General features: G+C 37.9%; 1 protein-coding gene across 5 annotated transcripts in view; it reads right to left on the bottom strand.

The window, feature by feature from the left end:
- Positions 1-23,276, bottom strand: part of HELZ (helicase with zinc finger) — a 169,885-nt gene that overhangs the window by 7,088 nt on the left and 139,521 nt on the right. For all 5 annotated transcript variants that reach the window (XM_057501628.1, XM_036899734.2, XM_036899735.2 and 2 more), the window contains one exon: positions 848-1,097. In XM_057501628.1, the coding sequence (XP_057357611.1) occupies positions 848-1,097 (250 nt within the window). The remainder of the gene's footprint in view (positions 1-847; positions 1,098-23,276) is intronic.

Genomic DNA, 23,276 nt, shown 5'->3' with positions numbered 1-23,276 from the left:
TTCTAAAGATGAACAAAATTAATTTCAAATACAAAAGGTTGATGCTACCAGGGCAGAAGTTCACCCAACAATGATCACAGACTTGTTCACAATGAGCAATGCCTACAACCTAGAGAGAAGGCTCTAGATTAGAGAACTCAAATGGCACCATTGTTTCTTTAGGTTCAACATAAAGGAAGAGGGAAGAATGGAAAGATGAAAGTGCATTTGTGTTCAAGGATAAAGAGAAAGACTTTAGATGTCTCGACACACAATACACGGTGAGGGCCTCATGCACTCCAATGACTTTCTATGCTTTTTTTTCTCTTTAGTCTTGGATTTCTCAGTTCATTAAAATACACGGATGGAGTAAACACAAAAAACGTGTTTTCTAAGTCTCTAAACCTCATAATGTTAGATAGACTTTACTAGTTTCTCTTGTGGCCAAACTCTATTTTACAGTTAACTGTCAGTGACTTTACCGACAATAAATCCTTGAAAACTGATATTGAACCAACCAACTTTCCCCACCAACCCAGAAGGTAAAATAAAAAACCGGAAACTTCTCCCAAGCAAAAGTGATTCTATTTAGAAATACACTTAAGTTTCTTTACTTCTTTCATGCATTCATAGGTCAAAATGATCAATTCCCAAATAGGAATAGATCTACTTACCTTCCAGATCATAAATATGCAATCAATATAATCCTAAATTAATATGTCTGCCTGAGGCACACCTAGGAACTATGAGCATTATTATTCAAAGATAATAATGCAAATTAGGGGGGCAGGAGAAGAAAAATTCCATAAATACACAGGAGCTGAAGAGTTAAAACCACAGTTTTAGCGACCCTCCAACTCTGTCTTACCTATCAACTCCCTGGGCTGAGCTGTCCTGCTGGATCCATTGCACGGAATGTTCTGATAGGGGGTAGATGAGGTGGTGTTTACCCAGGACTCCGGGGATGAAAAGTTGAAAGAATGGTTATTATGGTCCTGAAGCTCTTTACATTGAGAAAGACTATCTTGAGGAGTGCTTACTTCTTCAGAACAAGGCTGGACTGAGCTAGATGAGATTCTTCTTTGGTACAAGGGCCGACCAGGTCCTCTGGGTTCATACTATACAAAGAAAAAAGGCATTTCATAAATCAGTGCAACTTACACCCCGCTCCCTTAAATACACAGCAATCTCACTGTACCAAGTAGAAGTTTTCAAAAATATTATCTTCTGCAACTATGAAAACCCCTTGAAAAGCTGCCTGAGCTCTGGACATGGTGTCAGGACACGTGGGTTCAAAACTCAGTTCTGGCCTTTAGTAGGGAGTCCTCTGACAACACACATCTAATTACTGGCTCTGTTTTCTTGTTTACAGAATAGGGAGATGAACTACCTACCTGTCTTCAATTCTAAAATTCTACTGACATTTTAGGTAACATTAGATTAAGAATACAAATAAGGAAATACATCTGTGCAGAATTAAATGAAATTACAGTCACAATCAATTGAATCACAGCCATCTTGTACAATTATCATTCTAGACTTCTCTCTTGCGCCCAAGTCTTCATAAACTCCTGATTTTTTATTCCTTAGACCTGATGGCAAGACATGACTCCTTCTGCCCAACACAAGCCCTCCAGGTAGGACTCACTGTACAGCTTCTTTTGGACAGTCTTCAACTGAGATACAGCATTCATTACTTTCTTCAATATATCCTTTATATGTTTGAAACTCAACTAACTTACCCTTATAGCTGTTCCTTCCTAAACTGTACAACCCAAATTCCTTTAATCCTCCTGACAAGATCTATTTGCCAGCCATTTAAAGATTTTTATTATTACCTGAGCACTCTCCATTTTTTCTTGCCTGACTGTTGTGCCCAATGGTCAGCCCCAGGTGTAGTGGCAGGCAGTAGGGTGGTAGGTAGGTAGCCGTGCAGCCTCTGTCTAGAGCCAGACTATCTGGATTAGACTTCAGGCTGCCCTTTACTAACAGTCACCCTGGGCAATTGACTTAACCTCCCAGAGCTTTATCTGTAAATGTGGCTTCATTATCCACAGCACCTACCTCTTAGGACTGCTGTGAGAATTAAATGAGTTCAACATGTGTAGCATTTAGAACTGTCCCTGGTATACAGGAAGGGACTGTTGTTATATAATTGTTTTAATGTGACATATAAAGCTTCCGTGTTAGATCTTAAGTGACAGAATGGGATTGGCTTTTTATTGCCCCACCCCCCCACCCCACTGCGATAACAAATTTGTTATTCAGTTTGTGGTCATTATGATTCTGAGCGATCTTTCCTTTACAATTGCAGTTAACAGTAACTGGGAATCAGATGTTAGATTACAACGAAGAGAGCGATGAATTGGTGCAGTAATGCAAAGATGTTCTGTGGGACTGTAAGCAGCACAAGCAGGTGTTGTCAGGCCGATTATACAGAAGAAAGTGTAGGTGTAAGCACTATGTGGGTCATCACAGATGGAACCACGAGGATAAACCCAGGGAAGGGAATGGCTGCCCTAGTGCAGAAAGGCAGGGAAGAAGGGAGGAGAGCAAATTTTCTCACTATTAAATGATGAGTGTCCAGCTTATTTCTGTATTTCCAAAGATTTAGCTACTGGATGGGGAAAGCAAGAGATGGTATTTCCAACTAGTTAGTTTCTTTTCTCATATGTTTTTATTGTTCTTCTGCCTCTAAGTATAACGCTAAATTCATCTTTAATTTAACTCTGCTTTAAAGGCCATTTATTCAATGGTCAAGATCATTCTGAATTTTGATCCTGGCTTTCTAGAAAATTAACCACCCTAACTAATTTAGTGTCAGGCCTGAATTTAATCAGCACATCTGAAATTTGTCTAGGTCATTAAATTACGGTATTCAGGGGAAGAACCAACTTTTCTAACTGCTTTATGTCCTCTGTGGCCAGGCAATCTTGGGTGACTGGCCATGACAGCTTGTGCAGTGTGTTTTTTTTTTTATTTTTTATCAAGGTTTGTTATTAGGATGATTGGCTCTTAGAATCAAAATGAAGTGTTTCTCTTTGCGGCCATGGCCTAAGTGCTTCACCCAGTCACAATCTGCAGGAGGCACATTCCAAAGTCTTTGAGTATGAATACTTAAGTGTAAACTGAGGTCTGTTAGCCTCAGAAAGAACAGGTGATGATAATCAGATCACCTGCTGAAATACAGCCCTAAATATACACACATGAATTTCAGGCATTAACTTTATAAGCCCTTTTTCATTAAATACTGAACACATACACACTGGTAGTATAAACAAACACTTTTTTGCAATGAATAGATACATGAAACCATAAAGCTTAAAGAGGTAAATCAAAACTCAGAAAGCAATGGAAGGCTGATATAATAAAGGAGACAATATTCAATTAAACTTTTTAGAAAATGTGCATCATTTGTATCTTCCAAACGGAAATCCAAAAAAATCAGTTAATATGTACAGTAGGGCTCATAGAAGTAAGTATTGTATAACCTTTATAATAGTTCCTGAACAGCTACTGGCAAAGATGAATCTGCAGATGAAATATGAAATTCAATTTCAAACCACATCATGGATATGACCTTAGAAAAATAACCAAAATTTGACATTATTCTAATGTTCTTAAAATTAGATACATTGAAGATTTCATATATACATGTATATATGTTTATTAGTACATCTATTTCATACAACACAGATGAAGGTAAAGGAATGAAAATATGATTTGCTACTTTGGAATCTGTTCTGAAAGATAATCCGCATATAGGCAGAGAAATCTTGATGACAACTGAATAAAATGGTTTACATGCCAAATAAATTTCATTTTAGTAGTTTCACAGTTTTCAGCATACAGATCCAGTACAGGTTTTGTTAGATTTACATCTACATACTTCATTTTTCTTTGAGCTATTGTACATGGTGTGGACCTTCACATTTTGCTTTCCAATTGTACACTGCTAGCACACAGAAAGAGACTGATTTATGTGTGTTGACCTTATACCCTAAAACCTTACTAAATTCACATTAGACATAGGATTTTTGATGGGTTGCCTTCTGGGTGGATTCCTGGGGCTTTTCCACATTAATATTTATGCCATCTTTGAATAGGGGCAGTTTTATTTCTTCCTTTCCAATCCCTGGCTAAGACGTCCAGTACAGTGCTGAATAGGAGTGTTGAGAGTGGACATCTTACCTTGTTCCTAATCTTAGAGAAAAAAACATTTAGTCTCTACTGCTAAATATGAGAGTGGCTAGGATTTTCTTTTTTATATATATATTTTTGGTATCGTTAATCTACAATTACATGAAGAACATTATGATTACTAGGCTCCCCCCCTTCACCAAGTCCCCCCCACATACCCCTTCACAGTCACTGTCCATCAGCATAGTAAGATGCTATAAAATCACTACTTGTCTTCTCTGTGTTGCACAGCCTTCCCTGTGCCCACCCCCCCACACTATACATGCTAATCGTAATGGCTCCTTTCTTTTTCCCCAACCTTGTCCCTCCCTTCCCTCCCATCCTCCCCAGTCCCTTTCCCTTTGGTAACTATTAGTCCATTTTGGGTTCTGTGATTCTGCTGCTGTTTTGTTCCTTCAGTTTTCCTTTGTTCTTATACTCCACAGATGACTGAAATCATTTGGTACTTGTCTTTCTCCGGCTGGCTTATTTCACTGAGCATAATACCCTCCAGCTCCATCCATGTTGTTGCAAATGGTAGGATCTGTTTTCTTCTTATGGCTGAATAACATTCCATTGTGTATATGTACCACATCTTCTTTATCCACTCATCTACTGATGGACACTTAGGTTGCTTCCATTTCTTGGCTATTGTAAATAGTGCTGCAATAAACATAGGGGTGTATCTGTCTTTTTCAAACTGGACTGCTGTATTTTTAGGGTAAATTCCTAGAAGTGGAATTCCTAGGTCAACTGGTATTTCTATTTTGAGCTTTTTGAGGAACCTCCATACTGCTTTCCACAATGGTTGAACTAATTTACATTCCCACCAGCAGTGTAGGAGGGTTCCCCTTTCTCCACAACCTCACCAACATTTGCTGTTGATTGTCTTTTCGATGATGGTGATCCTTACTGGTGTGAGGTGATACCTCATTGTGGTTTTAATTTGCAGTTCTCTGATAACCAGCGATGTGGAGCATCTTTTCATGTGTCTGTTGGCCATCTGAATTTCTTCTTTAGAGAACTGTCTTTTCAGCTCCTCTGCCCATTTTTTTATTGGATTATTTGCTTTTTGTTTGTTGAGGTAGGTGTGTGAGCTCTTTATATATTTTGGAGGTCAACCCTTTATCGGATCTGTCATTTATGAATATATTCTCCCATACTGTAGGATACCTTTTTGTTCTATTGATGGTGTCCTTTGCTGTACAGAAGCTTTTTAGCTTGATATAGTCCCACTTGTTCATTTTTGCTTTTGTTTCCCTTGCCCGGGGAGATATGTTCATGAAGAAGTCACTCATGTTTATATCCATGAGATTTTTGCCTATGTTTTTTCTAAGAGTTTTATGGTTTCATGACTTACATTCACGTCTTTGATCCATTTCGAATTTACTTTTATGTATGGGGTTAGACAGTGATCCAGTTTCATTCTCTTACATGTAGCTGTCCAGTTTTACCAGCACCATCTGTTGAAGAGACTGTCATTTCTCCATTGTATGTCCATGGTCCCTTTATCATATATTAATTGGCCATATATGTTTGGGTTAATGTTTGGAGTCTCTATTCTGTTCCATTGGTCTGCGGCTCTGTTCTTGTGCCAGTACCAAATTGTCTTGATTACTGTGACTTTGTAGTAGAGCTTGAAGTGGGGAGCGAGATCCCCCCGACTTTATTCTTCCTTCTCAGGACTGCTTTGGCTATTCGGGGTCTTTGGTGGTTCCATATGAATTTTTGAACTATTTGTTCCCGTTCATTGAAGAATGCTATTGGTAATTTGATAGCGATTGCATCGAATCTGTATATTGCTTTGGGCAGGATGGCCATTTTGACTATATTAATTCTTCCTAGCCAGGAGCATGGGATGAGTTTCCATTTGTTAGTGTCCTCTTTAATTTCTCTTAAGAGTGTCTTGTAGTTTTCAGGGTATAGGTCTTTCACTTCCTTGGTTAGGTTTATTCCTAGGTATTTTATTTTTTTGATGCAATTGTGAATGGAATTGTTTTCCTGATTTCTCTTTCTATTGGTACATTGTTAGTGTATAGAAAAGCCACAGATTTCTGTGTGTTAATTTTGTATCCTGAAACTTTGTTGAATTCTGATATCAGTTCTAGTAGTTTTGGAGTGGAGTCTTTAGGGTTTTTTATGTACAATATCATGTCATCTGCAAATAGTGACAGTTTGACTTCTTCTTTACCAATCTGGATTCCTTGTATTTCTTTGTTTTGTCTAATTGCTGTGGCTAGGACCTCCAGTACTATGTTGAATAACAGTGGGGAGAGTGGGCATCCCTGTCTTGTTCCCAATCTCAGAGGAAAAGCTTTCAGCCTCTCGCTGTTCAGTATGATGTTAGCTGTGGGTTTATCATATTTGGCCTTTATTATGTTGAGGTATTTGCCCTCTGTACCCATTTTGTTGAGAGTTTTTATCATGAATGGATGTTGAATTTTGTCAAATGCTTTTTCAGCATCTATGGAGATGATCATGTGGTTTTGTCCTTCTTTTTGTTGATATGGTGGATGATGTTGATGGGATTTTCGAATGTTGTACCATCCTTGCATCCCTGGGATGAATCCCACTTGGTCATGGTGTATGATCCTTTTGATGTATTTTTGAATTCAGTTTGCTAATATTTTGTTGAGTATTTTTGCATCTACATTTATCAGTGATATTGGTCTGTAGTTTTCTTTTTTGGTGTGGTCTTTGCCTGGTTTTGGTATTAGGGTGATGTTGGCTTCGTAGAATGAGTTTGGGAGTATTCCCTCCTCTTCTATTTTTTGGAAAACTTTAAGGAGAATGGGTATTATGTCTTCTCTGTATGTCTGATAAAATTCCGAGGTAAACCCATCTGGCCCAGGATGTTTTTTTCTTGGGTAGTTTTTTGATTACCGCTTCAATTTTGTTGCTGGTAATTGGTCTGTTTAGATTTCTTGTTTCTTTCTGGGTCAGTCTTGGAAGGTTGTATTTTTCTAGGAAGTTGTCCATTTCTTCTAGGTTTTCCAGCTTGTTAGCATATAGGTTTTCATAATACTCTCTAATAATTCTTTGTATTTCTGTGGAGTCCGTCGTGGTTTTTCCTTTCTCGTTTCTGATTCTGTTGATGTGTTGGCTCTCTTTTTCTCTTACTAAGTCTGGCTAGAGGCTTATCTATTTTGTTTATTTTCTCAAAGAACAGCTCTTGGTTTCATTGATTTTTTTCTATTGTTTTATTCTCCTCAATTTTATTTCTTCTCTGATCTTTATTATGTCCCTCCTTTTGCTGACCTTAGGCCTCATTTGTCCTTCTTTTTCTTATTTCAATAATTGTGGCATTAGACCATTCATTTGGGATTGTTCTTCCTTCTTTAAATATGCCTGGATTGCTATATACTTTTCTCTTAAGACTGCTTTTGCTGTGTCCCACAGAAGTCGGGGCTTTGTGTTGTTGTTGTCATTTGTCTCGATATATTGCTTGATCTCTGTTTTTAGTTGGTCATTGATCCATTGATTATTTAGGAGCATGTTGTTAAGCCTCCATGTGTTTGTGAGCCTTTTTGCTTTCTTTGTACAATTTATTTCTAGTTTTATACCTTTGTGGTCTGAAAAGTTGGTTGGTAGGATTTCAATCTTTTGGAATTTACTGAGGCTCTTTTTGTGGCCTAGTATGTGATCTCTTCTGGAACATGTTCCATGTGCACTTGAGAAAAATGTGTATCCTGCTCCTTTTGGGTGTAGAGTTCTGTATATGTCTGTTAAGTCTATCTGTTTTAGTGTGTTGTTCAGTGCCTCTGTGTCCTTACTTATTTTCTGTCTGGTGGATCTGTCCTTTGGAGTGAGTGGTGTGCTGAAGTCTCCCAAAATGAGTGCATTGCATTCTATTTCCTCCCTTAATTCTGTTAGTATTTGTTTCACATATACTGGTGCTCCTGTGTTGGGTGCATATATGTTTATAATGGTTATATTGTCTTGTTGGACTGAGCCCTTTATCATTATGTAATGTCCTTCTTTATCTCTTGTTACTTTCTTTGTTTTGAAGTCTATTTTGTCTGATACTAGTATTGCAACACCTGCTTTTTTCTCCCTGTTGTCTGCATGAAATATCTTTTTCCATCCCTTGACTTTTAATCTGTCCATGTCTTTGGGTTTGAGGTGAGTCTCTTGTAAGCAGCATATAGATGGGTCTTACTTTTTTATCCATTCTATTACTCTGTCTTTTGATTGGTGCATTCAGTCCATTTACATTTAGGGTGATTATTGAAAGATATGTACTTATTGCCATTGCAGGCTTTAGATTCGTGGTTACCAAAGGTTCAAGGTTAGCTTCTTTACTACCTTACTGTAACTTAACTCACTTATTGAGCTATTATAAACACAGTCTGATAATTATTTCTCTCCCTTCTTATTCCTCCTCCTCCATTCTTCATATGTTGGGCATTTTGTTCTGTGCTCCTTTTAGGAGTGCTCCCATCTAGAGCAGTCCCTTTAAGATACCCTGTAGAGGTGGTTTGTGGGAGGCAAATTCTCTCAACTTTTGCTTGTCTGGGAATTGTTTAATCCCTCCTTCATATTTAAATGATAATCGTACTGGATACAGTATCCTTGGTTCAAGGCCCTTCTGTTTCATTGCATTAAGTATATCCTGCCATTCTTTTCGGGCCTGTAAGGTTTCTGTTGAGAAGTCTGATGGTAGCCTGATGGGTTTTCCTTTGTAGGTGACCTTTTTTCTCTCTCTGGCTGCCTTTAATACTCTGTCCTTGTGCTTGATCTTTGCCATTTTAATTATTATGTGTCTTGGTGTTGTCCTCCTTGGGTCCCTTCTGTTGGGATTTCTGTGTGCTTCCGTAGTCTGAGCAACTATTTCCTCCCCCAGTTTGGGGAAGTTCTCAGCAATTATTTCTTCAAAGACACTTTCTATCCCTTTTTCTCTTTCTTCTTCTTCTGGTACCCCTATAATGCGGATATTGTTCCTTTTGGAATGGTCACACAGTTCTCTTAATATTGTTTCATTCCTGGAGATCCTTTTATCTCTCTCTGCATTAGCTTCTGTGCGTTCCTGTTCTCTGGTTTCTATTCCATCAAAGGCCTCTTGCATCTTATCCATTCTGCTTATAAATCCTTCCAGAGATTGTTTCACTTCTGTGATCTCCCTCCGGACGTCATCCCTTAGCTCTTGTATATTTCTCTGCAGCTCCGTCAGTATGTTTATGATTTTTATTTTGAATTCTTTTTCAGGAAGACTGGTTAGGTCTATCTCCTTGTCAGGGGTTGTGATTTTGCTCTGTATCAAATTTTTCTGCCTTTTCATGGCGATAAGAGATAGTTTGCAGAGCTGGCCCAAGTGATGGCTGGGAGAACGTCCCTTCTTGTTGGTTTGTGGCCCTCCTCTCCTGGGAGAACAGCGGCCTCTAGTGGCTTGTGCTGGGCAGCAGCTGCAGATGGGGCTTCTGATGCCTGCCCGGCTGCTACGGAGTTTCGCTCCGCGTTTGCTGTGGGTGTGGCCTGCCTTGGGCTGCTGCTCCGATATGGCGGAGCCGGGTTGGAGGGGAAACGGCCGGGAGGCTGTTTATCTCTGTAAGGGGCTTCCAAGCTGCTCTGCTGCCCAGGGGGTTAGAGTGCCCAGAGTTCCCTGGGATTCCCAGCCGCTGGGGTAAGTGTCCCGGGATGCTTCCATCCAGCTGTGGGGTCCCTGTCCCTTTAAGACTTTCAAAAAGCACTCGCTTTTCTTCGTCCCAGGGGCGTCAGCTGCGGGACCCACTCACAGGTCTTACTGTCCGGTTTCCCTCGTTTCCAGCACCATGCACGCACTATGTCTGCGCTCTTTTGCGGATGGCTGGGGCTGGGAGTTCAGCAGTCCTGGGCTCCCTCTCCCTCCCGGCTCCAACTCCTCTCCTCCCGCCGGGAGCAGGGGTGAGGGGCCGCAGCTTGTATCTTACCCCCTTCGCAAGGCGCTGGGTTCTCACAGGTGTGGATTTAGTCTGGCTGTTGTCCTGTGTTTTCTGGTATCTCTTTTAGGAAGAGTTGTATTTGTTGTATTTTCAAAAATATATGTGGTTTTGGGAGGATATTTCCACTGCTCTACTCACACTGCCATCTTGGCTCTGCCTCTGCTAGGATTTTTATAGGTGCCCTTTAACACACTGAGGAATTTCCCTTCTATTTCTAGTTTACCAAGAGTTTTTATGAGTGGATAATTCATTTGGCAAAATGTGTGTGTGGTTTTTATGTTTTGGTTTTTTTTGCTATCTATTGATACAATCATGTGATTTTTCTCTTTAGATGTTAGTATGGTAGACTACAATGATGTTATTTTCAAATACTGACCTTGCTTATTCTGGGAATAAGCCCTGACATGGTCATAGTGCATTATTTTTTTTTATATATTGAAATCAATTTGCTAATATTTTGTTGAAGATATCTGCATCAATGTTCACAGACACTGATTTTTTAGTTTTCTCTTTTTTGTATTGTCTTTGTCTAGTTTTGGTATCAGAATAATGCTGGCCATATACAATAAGTTGAGAAGTATTCCCTTCTCTTCCATCCTCCGGAACAGATCGTGTAAACTGATGGTATTTCTTTTTTAAAGGTTTAGAGGAATTCAGCAGTGAACCATCCAGACATGGACATTTCTTCTCTGGAAGGTTTTAAAACTAAAAATACATTTTCTTTAACAGTTTTAAGACTATTCACATGCCATCTCTTTCATCTCCAATGAGTTTTTGTAGTTTGTTGCATTCAAAGAAGTAGTCCATTTTATCTAACTTGTTGAATATATGTGCACAGAGTTGTTTGCAGTGTTCCTTTATTATTATCCTTTTAATGTCCTACTGGGTCTGTAGTGATAGCTTCTCTTTTGTTCCTGATACTGGTAGTTTGTATCTTCTCTCCTTTTCTTTGTTAATCTTGCTAAAGTTTTATCAATTTTATTGATCTTTCCTAAGAACCAGGTTTGAGTTTCATGGATTTATTTGATTATTTTTGTTTTAATTTTTATTGAATTTTGCTCTCTTTATTATTCCCTCCCCTCTGCTTGATTTTATTTTGTTGTTCCTTTCCTAATTTCTTATGATAAAAACTTAAATTATTGATCTGAGACATTTCCTCTTTTCTAATATAAGCACTTAATGCTATAAAATTCCCTCTGGCACTGCTTCTGCTGCATCACACAAATTTGGACATATTTTCATTTTCATTCAGTTCAAAATATTTTCTAATTTCCTTGAGATTTCCGCTTTAATCCCTGAACTATTTAGATATGTGCTGTTTAGTTTCCAAGTTTTAGAGACTTTCTTGTTATCCTTCAGTTATGCATTTCTACTTTAATTCCATTATGGTCAGAAAACATTTTGTGTGTGAACATTACATGTACACTTGGAAAGATTACGTATTCTGCTGTTGCTGGTTGGAATGTTCTATAAATGTCAATTAAAAAACGTCAACTAAAATCAGTTAATGATGTGTTTGGTTTTCTGTATCTTGGCTGATTTTGTCTACTAGATCTACTGAATCCTGACAGAGAAGTGCTGAAGTCTCAAACTGTAATTATGGATTCATCTATTACTCCTTTTAGTTTTTGCTTCATTATATTTTGAAGCTTTGTGGTAATGCATACACATCTAGGATTATTATGTACTTTTAACGAACTGACCCTTTCATCAATGTCTAATGTCCTTCTTCATCCCGGGTGATTTTCTTTGAAGTCTCCCCTGTCTGCTAACACAGCCATTCTAGCTTTCTTTTGTTTAGTCTTGCATGGTGTTTCTTTTTCCATTCTTTTGCTTCTCACTACCTATATCACTATATTTGTAAAGTTTCTTGTAGATGGCATATAGTTAGGACTATTTTAAAAACCCGTTCTGACAATCTCTGACTTTTACACTCTTACTTGGTATGTTTAGCTCATGTATATAGTATAATTACTAATATGTTTGGATGTAAGTCAATTCTTATGATTTATTTCCTGTTTTATGTTCCTTTGTTTCCCCTTTCTTGTCTTTTTTGAACATGTTATTTAAACATGTTTTAGTACTCTATTTCAATCCTTCTAATGTAATTCTGACTATATCTCTGTAAAATTTTTAGTAGTGTTTTAGAGATGATGGAATACATACTTAACCTTTTATAGTCTAGATAGAATCTATATTTTATCACTTCAGTTGGGATGTAGAAACTTTACCATAGTATTAGGTCCTTTACCTTTCCTCTCTTACACTATAGTTGTTTTATATATTACATCTATATACAATGAAAAACACAAAATTATATATTTTGCAGTCAACTTCAAACAAATTTTTACAGAATTCAAGGAGAATAGTTTATTATATTTATTCAGTATTTGCTGTTTCTACTGATTCAGCTTCACTGATGATGTGCCCAGTTTCCTTCTGGTATCACTTCCCCGCTGCCTGAGAAACTTCCTTTAACAACTCTTTTAGACGAAGTCTGCTGGCTAAATATTCTCTCAGAGTTCTTAGAATGTCTTTCTTTTTTATCTTCATTCCCTCTGTCCTCCATAGTTTCTGAACAGAAATATTTACTCATCTAAATCTTATTATCTAATGAGATGTGTTTTTTTCTCTGCTTGCTTTCAAAATTATTTTCTTTGTTTTTGGTTTTCAGTCATTTGAATATAGTATGTGTAGGTGTAAATTTCTTTGGGTTTACCCTGTGTGGGGTTCACTGTGCTTTTCCGTAGGCTTCACCAAACTTAGGAAGTTTTCAACTATTATTTTGTCAAAAAATTTTTTAGCATCACACCTCTCCTCTCCTCCTAAGACACTGATGAAATAAACATTCAAACTTTTTTTTTTGTCCCACTGGACTCTGAGCCTCTACCTCCCTGCCCCCTGTTCAATTTTCATTCTCATTATTATCCAGATTGGATAAGTTCTTTGATATTCAAGTTTACCATAAACTCTTTTCTCTATCATTGTCATCCTGCTATTGAGTCCACTGAATGAGTCTTTAATCTTTTGGTTGCTGCATTTTTCAGTTTTAAAATACTAGTATCTTCTCTTTCTTTGCTGAGATTTTTTACTTTAACATTTTGTTTCAAATCATATCATCAGGAATTCCTATAAACTTTACATAAAAACAGAGTTGGAATTTATTTATTGCCATTTTCACTGCTACATACACCATCTCTTAGATAACTGCAAAATACTATTTCTTTTGTATTATTTTAAAATAATTACTTTTAAAATAAAATGTATTATCTTAACAGAATTTTAAAAACAACTTTAATGTCACACTAGACTCATAAGATTCAATCATAGTAATAAAAGCAAAAATTTATCTTTATTTTCAAATCTGGGTTTTATTATTGTTTATCTTGAAAGAAAGGTATACTGAAATGAATGTGATGGTAGCAAAGTGCATTAAAATCAATTTAATTCTAAATAAAGAAAAATGCCATTTGAAGCATCTCACAGGCAAGGCACTTATAATTTGCAAACAGTATTTTCCCATCAAGCAATATTATTTTCCTGTATTCAAATATAAGGTGATAGAAGATACTAGAATAAATGCAGTATTACATTTAAGAGAAATGTCAGATCCACTGCTGTGACATTTGCAGCTACCCTGAATCCATCTGGCTCTTGTTTATTACTCTACTTGAATATTAAATAGTCAAGTTATCAATTATAGACCACAATACCTATTACAATGACAAAATGTCAGTTTGGGTAGGAAATAAAATAGCACAGAAGTTTACCTTCAACTCATAACTATTTGCATTTTTCTCTAAAGGATCACGATTATCATAATTAAATAAATTTTCCAACTTTAAGAAAAAAGGCAATGTCTGGGAATTTTTGTTTTATTTTTAAAGAACATTGAGAAATGAAATACATGCCTTAGAGTTAATTTTCTGGTATTTGAGATCCCTAAATTAACTATTTGACCAGTCAAATGTTTAGCAGCTAGAACTATGTAGCTTTTAAGAAACAAAAATTCTAAAATGAATTATCTCCCTCTCTCTCCCCAACTACCCCTCCTCTCTGAAAAAGGAAAACTTCATACAACTGAAGATTTACTCCTTTGGTCCCAAGAACATGATTTGGCTCCCCTCACCACGACTGCTTCATATAACTGAAATCATTTCTCATTTTCCAGGAATAAACCTTACTCATGGCATGAAGATTAGAAGAACAGAGTGATGTTCCAGTAACAGCACAGGACTGACAAGTCAGGAGTCTCAGCTCCACTTTCATTAGTAATTGCTTAAGTTGTAAGTCTTTTAACATCTTAGTGCCTTAGTTTCCTTTAAAAAGGGTAGTTAGAATTAATGCTATTCAAGGCCTCAAATAGTTCCCAAGTCCTAAGTTTTATTTTAAACTCGTCAATAAATCAAAGTCTTTGTCAGTGAAAATATAACTTATTATAAAAATGTCCCAAAATAGTGTACCACTACCTTTAACAATCAACAATTTGATGTATTTAATAGTTTGATGTAAAATAATTCAAGTGTCATTTTATATAAAAGCCTATTTAAGTTCTTTAAATTAAAAAAACTATATATAGAGCATGCTAATTGACTACAGTAAAATGTATTCTGGGCAGTAAATGTAAAATTTCTATTTTTTTCCCCCCGCAGAGGGAAATTTCTATGAAGTACATTAAAAGACAAGGGCCCCCCCAAGCAAAAATTAAGAAAAAGTTCCCATGCCTTCAAAAGAAAACCATTTCTGACAGAGAATGCCCTTTGTATTTCCATCTTTGCTTATGTTTCTGTCTACAGATAAACAAAAATTTGTTTACCACTGTCTTATACGGTGTATCTCTAATGCATGAGGTTAGCAATCCATTTCACATGAATTATATAAATAAATAACTGGGGGAAAGGTTAGCAACTTAATTAATTAGGGCTCTATATTATCAAAGCTAATCACTAAGGAAGAACTAAATGTTCTAGTCTCATTATCTATGGCGCCAGAAAAGCTACAATTAAAATAGAACATCTTGTTTAAATGATTAGCTTTGATAATTTAAGCATGAAATAGAAGCCTAATTTATTAATTTGTTGATCACTGTCTCTGTTATGTGCATTAGATGGTTTATTAGATATCATACATTACTGAGCTATCTCTGAAGAGAAGACGGCAGTATTACCACTTGTTTACACAACATAAGTCATAAGCCATTACCTCCACTTCTAACATCAGAATAAGCAGAATATGTTAATCAACCAAGATTATAATCTTCAAACTATATTTGTACAATACTTTGCTCCACGGAACGGAACTTGGTGGTGTGGGGAGGCAGGAAGGGTGGGATATTAGACAATAGTATTGAAATCAAAATAATCAACTAACTTCAAAACTAGACTCATTTGAGGGGAAAAAAATGAAAAAGAATAGACGGGTCAAAGATGTCCTTGTTCAAAAGCCAGCCTGAAAAACAAGAAATATTTAAAAGCAGGTATATCACAGAGACATACATGTCATCTCTAAGATGACTTATTGAAAGCTGATCAAAATGAGTGACGTGACTTAACAACATTTCAATTTTAGAAGGCCATTACAGCTCCACCACCACTGTGACACAAAAACACGCAACTTCATAAACAAATGCTCAGAATTTTACAGTGGGGTTTCTAAAAAGAACTTTCCACCTATTAGTTGTAAGCACTTTTAATCAAACTATTTCATGGTGAAGCACATTTCAAGTGGCAGGAGCTTTGCTATGCACCACTAGCAGCGCTGCCCCAGTTCTATGTTAAATGAAAGTTTTTTAATGTGGTCATAATGATGCCCACCTCAGAAAAGTGAGGGTTTGTCTCTTAAGATAAAACGACTGGAAAGTATAATGGAAGGAAAACAGTCCTATTCTTAACAAAAAACAAGGAAAAATCAACCAAAAGTAAATTTAACCAGAAATGAAAATCCTACAGAATTTTACAGAGGAACATTCAGAAAACAAAAAGGTAAGGGAGGGAGGGAAAAAAATATTGAAGATAGTACCAGTACTCAAATGAGAGGTTTAAAACACTTGTAAAGACAAAATTTCCCCCAATTTAAGCTATACATTTAATGTGGTTCAAATAAAAAACAAAAAGTGTGGGGTTTTTTTGGGGGGAGAGGCATTGTTCACAAAGGTATTCTAAATGTTTAAGAAAAATCATAGAAGAGCCCTCCACCCCCCCTTACCCCACACACATAAACTGGAAGAAAAGTAAGTAATAAGGGAGAGTTTACACTATTAAATTAGACTATAGTAAGGAGGAGCCAAGATGGCAGGGTGAGTAGGGCAGCAGAAATCTCTTCCCAAAACCATACATATTTTTGAAAATACAAGAAATACAATGATTCCTAAAAGATAGACCAGAGGATACAGCACAACAGCCAGGCTACATCTATATCTGCTAGAACTCAGCACCTACGAAGGGTGTAAGATACAAGCCGCGGCCTGGTGGGACCCAAGCGCTACTCCCACCACAGCTCCCTGGCAGGAGGAGAGGAGTCAGAGCAGGGAGGGAGTGGAAGCCCAGGACTGCTAAGTAACCAGCCCTAGTCATCCACACAGGGAGCGCAGAGACACACTGCATGGTGTGCTGGATATTTGAAAAAAGGAAGAGTAAAATGTGCGAGTGGCTCCCTGCAGCCAGCCCCTATGGGACAAAAGAAAAGCAAGTGCTTGTTTAAAGTCTTAAAGGGACAGGGGCCTCACAGCTAGACGGAAGGGTGCCGGCACACTCAGCCCAGCAGGTGGGAATCCTGGGGAACTTTGGGCACCCCAGCCCCCAGGGAGGCAATGCAGCCCTGAGACCCCTCATGGTGATGAACAGCCTGCCAGTCATTCCCCCTCTGGTGCGGGCCCACCGCAGTGGCTGAGCAGCCGGAGAGCGGCAGCATGCATGTGCACAAGGTGGCAGAGCAGCCAGGAAGCAGCCTCGCCCACAGCAACCAACCAGAATCTCCTCCCGGCACGCAGCCGCCTGGGGCCAGACCCAGAGGCCATCGCCAATGTGCAACTGCCCGACACAGGCAGAGGAAACTGGGGCAAGGCACGAAGGCATGCTGTTCTCGCAGGAGAGCACACCCGGCACGCCTGCAACTCCCCACAGGGCTCTGGCCTACCCTGACGAAGACCCCACACACTGCAGCTTAGGGGATTAATCCGGAGGGTGCACCAGGTGTGTGGGTAACCAACACAGGCAGCAGAAAAGGGCAAGGTGACCAGCAAGCAGGAAAGGACTTTGTTCTCCCAGCTGACACATGTGCTACCTGCCTACAACTACCTCTATCACTATGAAAAGGCAGAAGAGTTTGGTCCAGTCCAGAATTACCCAGACAACCCCTGAGAGAGGGCCTAGGGTGATACATATAACAAATGATCCTGAAAAAGAATTCAAAATAAAACTCATAACCATGCTGATGGACCTGCAGAGAAATGTGCAAGAGCTAAAGGATAAAGTTGGGAGGGAGAATACAGAAATAAAACAATCTTGGGAAGGACTTAAGAGCAGACTGGATGAGGTACAAGAGGCCATTAATGGAATAGAAATCAGAGAGGAACACAAAGAAGCTGAGGTAGAGAGAGATAAAAGGATCTCCAGGAATGAAATAATATTAAGAGAACTGTGTGACCAATCCAAATGGAACAATATTGTATTATAGGAGTAATACTAGAAGAAGAGAGAGAAAAAGGGGTAGAAACTGTCTTTGAAGAAATAATTGCTGAAAACATCCCCAAACTAGGAGAGGAAATAGGCTCTCAGACCATGAAAGCCCACAGAACTCCCAACACAAGGGACCCAAGAAGGACAACACCAAGACGTAAAATAATTAAAATGGCAAAGATCAAAGACAAGGACAGAGTATTAAAGGCAGCCAGAGAGAGAAAAAAGGTCACCTACAAAGGAAAACCCATCAGGCTACCATCAGACTTCTCAACAGAATCCTTACAGCCCAAAAGAGAATGGCACGATATATTCAATGCAATGAAACACAAGGACCTTGAACCAAGAATATTGTATCCAGCACAACTATCATTTAAATATGAAGGAGGGATTAAACAATTCCCAGACAAGCAAAAGTTGAGGAATTTGCCTCCCACAAACCACCTCTACAGGATATTTTAAAGGGACTGCTCTAGATGGAAGCACTCCTAAGGCTAAATAGATGTCAACAGAGAAAATAAAATCACACCAAAGAAAGCAGACCAACCAAATACTAACTAAAGGCAAAAAATAAAATCAAGTACTCACAAAAGCAGTCAAAGGAAACACAAAAGAGTACAGAATAAAACACCTAACATATAAAGAATGGAGGAGAAGGAATAAGAAGGGAGAGAAATAAAAAATCATCGTACCATGATTATAATAGCTTAATAAGCAAGTTAAGTTAGACGGTTAGATAGTAAAGAAGCTACCCTTGAAGCTCTGGTAACCATGAATCTAAAGCCTGCAATGGCAGTAAGTACATATCTTTCAATAATCACCCTAAATGTAATGGACTGAATGCACCAATCAAAAGACATAGAGTCACTGAATGGATAAAAAAACAAGACCCGTCTATATGCTGCTTACAAGAGACTCACCACAAACCCAAAGACATGCACAGACTAAAAGTCAAGGGATGGAAAAAGATATTTCATGCAAACAATAGGGAGAAAAAAGCAGGTGTTGCAGTACTTGTATCAGACAAAAGAGACTTCAAAACAAAGAAAGTAACAAGAGATAAAGAAGGACATTACATAATGATAAAGGGCTCAGTCCAACAAGAGGATATAACCATTATAAACATATATGCACCCAACACAGGAGCACCAGCATATGTGAAACAAATACTAACAGAATTAAGGGAGGAAACAGAACGCAATGCATTTGTTCTACGAGACTTCAACACACCACTCACTCCAAAGGACAGATCCACCAGACAGAAAATAAGTAAGGACACAGAGGCACGGAACAACACACTAAAACAGATAGACTTAACAGACATCTACAGAACTCTACACCCAAAAGGAGCAGGATACACATTTTTCTCAAGTGCACATGGAACATGTTCCAGAAGAGATCACATACTAGGCCACAAAAAGAGCCTCAGTAAATTCAAAAAGATTGAAATCCTACCAACCAACTTTTCAGACCACAAAGGTATAAAACTAGAAATAAATTGTACAAAGAAAGCAAAAAGGCTCACAAACACATGGAGGCTTAACAACATGCTCCTAAATAATCAATGGATCAATGACCAACTAAAAACAGAGATCAAGCAATATATCAAGACAAATGACAACAACAGCACAAAGCCCCTACTTCTGTGGTTCAGCGAAGGCAGTTCTAAGAGGAAAGTACATAGCAATCCAGGCCTATTTAAAGAAGGAAGAACAATCCCCAATGAATAGTCGAAAGTCACAATTACTGAAACTGGAAAAAGAAGAACAAATGAGACACAAAGTCAGCAGAAGGAGGGACATAATAAAGATCAGAGAAGAAAGAAATAAAATAGAGAAGAATAAAAAAATAGAAAAAAATTCAATGAGACCAAGAGCTGGTTCTTTGAGAAAATAAACAAAATAGATAAGCCCCTAGCCAGACTTATTAAGAGAAAAAGAGAATCTACACATATCAACAGAATTAGAAATGAGAAAGGAAAAACCATGACAGACCCCACAGAAATACAAAAAATTATTAGAGACTACTATGAGAATCTATATGTTAACAAGCTGGAAAACCTAGAAGAAATGGACAACTTCCTAGAAAAATACAACCTTCCAAGACTGACCAACAAAGAAACAAGAAATCTAAACAGACCAATTACCAGCAAAGAAATTGAATTGGTAATCAAAAAACTACCCAAGAACAAAACCCCTGTACCAGAAGAATTCACCGCTGAATTTTATCAGACATATAGAGAAGACATAATACCCATTTCTCCTTAAAGTTTTCCAAAAAATAGAAGAGGAGGGAATACTTCCAAACTCATTCTATGAAGCCAGCATCACTCTAATAAGAAAACCAGGCAAAGACCCCACCAAAAGAGAAAATTACAGACCAATATCCATGACAAACATAGATGCAAAAATACTCAACAAAATATTAGCAAACCAAATTCAAAAATACATCAAGAGGATCATACACAATGATCAAGTGGGATTCATCTCAGGGATGCAAGGATGGTACAACATTCGAAAATCCCATCAACATCATCCACCACATAAACAAACAAAAGGACAAAAACCACATGATCATCTCCATAGATGCTGAAAAAGCATTCGACAAAATTCAACATTCATTCATGATAAAAACTCTCAACAAAATGGGTACAGAGGGCAAGTGCCTCAACATAATAAAGGCCATTTATGACAAAACCACAGCCAACATCATACTGAACAGCGAGAAGCTGAAAGCTTTTCCTCTAAGATCGGGAACAAGACAGGGATCCCCACTCTTCCCACTGCTATTCAACATAGTACTGGAGGTCCTAGCCATGGCAATTAGACAAAACAAAGAAATACAAGGAATCCAGATTGGTAAAGAAGAAGTCAAACTGTCACTATTTGCAGATGACATAATATTGTATTCAAAAAACCCTAAAGACTCCACTCCAAAACTACTAGAACTAATATCTGAATTTAGCAAAGTTGCAGGATACAAAATTAATACACAGAAATCTGTTGCTTTCCTATATACTAACGATGAACTAGCAGAAAGAGAAATCAGGAAAAAAATTCCGTTCACAATTGCATCAAAAAGAGTAAAATACCGAGGAATAAACCTAACCAAGGAAGTGAAAGACCTATATCCTGAAAACTACAAGACAGTCTTAAGAGAAATTAAAGAGAACACTAACAAATGGAATTTCATCCCATGCTCTTGGCTAGGAAGAATTAATATTGTCAAAATGGCCATCCTGCCCAAAGCAATATACAGATTCGATGCAATCGCTATCAAATTACCAATAGCATTCTTCAATGAACTGGAACAAATAGTTTTAAAATTAATATGGAACCACGAAAGACCCCAAATAGCCATAGCAATAAGAATAAAGCAGGGGGGATCTCACTTCCCAACTTTTAGCTCTACTACAAAGCCATAGTAATCAAGACAATTTGGTACTGGCACAAGAACAGAGCCACAGACCAGTGGAACAGAATAGAGAGTCCAGATATTAACCCAAACATATATGGTCAATTAATATATAAAAAAGGAGCCACGGACATACACTGGGGAAATGACAACCTCTTCAACAGCTGGTGTTGGCAAAACTGGACAGCTACATGTAAGAGAATGAAACTGGATCATTGTCTAACCCCATACACAAAAGTAAATTCGAAATAGATCAAAGACCTGAATGTAAGTCATGAAACCATAAAACTCTTAGGAAAAAACATAGGCATCTCCCTGGGCAAGGGAAACAAAAGCAAAAATGAACAAGTGGGACTACATCAAACTGAAAAGCTTCTGTACAGCAAAGGACACCACCAATAGAACAAAAAGGCATCCTACAGTATGGGAGAATATATTCATAAATGACAGATCTGATAAAGGGTTGACATCCAAAATATATAAAGAGCTCACGCACCTCAACAAACAAAAAGCAAATAATCCAATTAAAAAATGGTCAGAGGAGCTGAACAGTTCTCCAAAGAAGAAATTCATATGGCCAACAGACACATGAAAAGGTGCTCCACATCACTAGTCATCAGAGAAATGAAAATTAAAACCACAATGAGATATCACCTCACACCAGTAAGGATTGCCACCATTCAAAAGACAAACAACAACAAATGTTGGCGAGGATGTGGAGAAAGGGGAACCCTCCTACACTGCTGGTGGGAATGTAAACTAGTTCAGCCATTGTGGAAAGCAGTACGGAGGTTCCTCAGAAAACTAAAAATAGAAATACCATTTGACAGAGGAATTCCACTCCTAGGAATCTACCCTAAGAACGCAGCAGCTCAGTTTGAAAAAGACATATGCACCCCTATGTTTATCGCAGCACTATTCACAATAGCCAAGAAATGGAAGCAACCTAAGTGTCCATCAATAGATGAATGGATAAAGAAGATGTGGTACATATTCACAATGGAATATTACTCAGCCATAAGAAGCAAACAGATTTTACCATTTGCTACAACATGGATGGAGCTAGAGGGTATTATGCTCAGTGATATAAGACAGGCGGAGAAAGACAAGTGTCAAATGATTTCACTCATCTGTGGAGTATAAGAACAAAGGAAAAACTGAAGGAGCAAAACACCAGAAGACTCACAGAACCCAAGAATTGACTAACAGTTACCAAAGGGAAAAGAACTGGGGAGGACGGGTGGGAAGGGAGGGATAAGGGGAGGGAAAAAAGAAAGGGGGCATTATGATTAGCATGTATAAGTTGGGGGGGCATGGGGAGGGCTGTACAACACAGAGAAGACAAGCAGTGATTCTAGAACATCTTACTATGCTGATGGACAATGACTGCAATGGGGAAAGTGGGGGGAACTTGGTGATGGGGGGAGTCTAGTAAACATAATGTTCTTCATGTAATTGTAGAGTAATGATAGCAAAAGAAAAAAAGAAAAAAAAATTAGACTATAAAACCTCAAAAATTGGAACAGCATAATTCTGGTACAGAAACATACGTAGATGGGGAGAAAAACAGAAAGTCCAAAAACAGATCTCAATATATACTGAAGAACTGAAACTTACTCAGAGGTTAGATTATAAAATTATAAAATTATTCAAAGTGAAAAACCTCATACTACCCCTGGAGAATCCTGATTCATGCCCAACTTACTAGGAACTGAACTCTTGGAAGCTCAGAAGCCTAGAATGAACTTTTATTGTTTCTCTTTGTATGTCATCTCCCCCACCCTGGCCCCTAGAGTAGTTACTTGAAACACAAGTATGATACAGTGCTATTATAATGAATTTAGTATTTGATATGTTAGTATTCTGTGTAGTGATAATGCAATAATTTAATAAAAGGGTTGAAGACAATATTTGGGGAAAAATTAAATCATAACCCCAAGCTTACACTGAAATCTAAAATCAATTTGGAGCAATTTGAAATCTATTTCCATGATGAATGGTCTGTAACCTGGCCCAGATAAGGTGGCACCTTTGCCCTTTGTTCTCTTCCTTATTCTATCACATCAGTGAAGAACTAAGAGTGGTATAGGGTGCAGGTACTACTCCCAGA

Source organism: Manis pentadactyla, chromosome 4 (genome assembly GCF_030020395.1).
Source record: "Manis pentadactyla isolate mManPen7 chromosome 4, mManPen7.hap1, whole genome shotgun sequence".
In the NCBI taxonomy this organism is placed as follows: domain Eukaryota; kingdom Metazoa; phylum Chordata; class Mammalia; order Pholidota; family Manidae; genus Manis; species Manis pentadactyla.
Note: the sequence above shows the minus strand (reverse complement) of the source record. Positions and strands in the feature narration are given on the sequence as shown.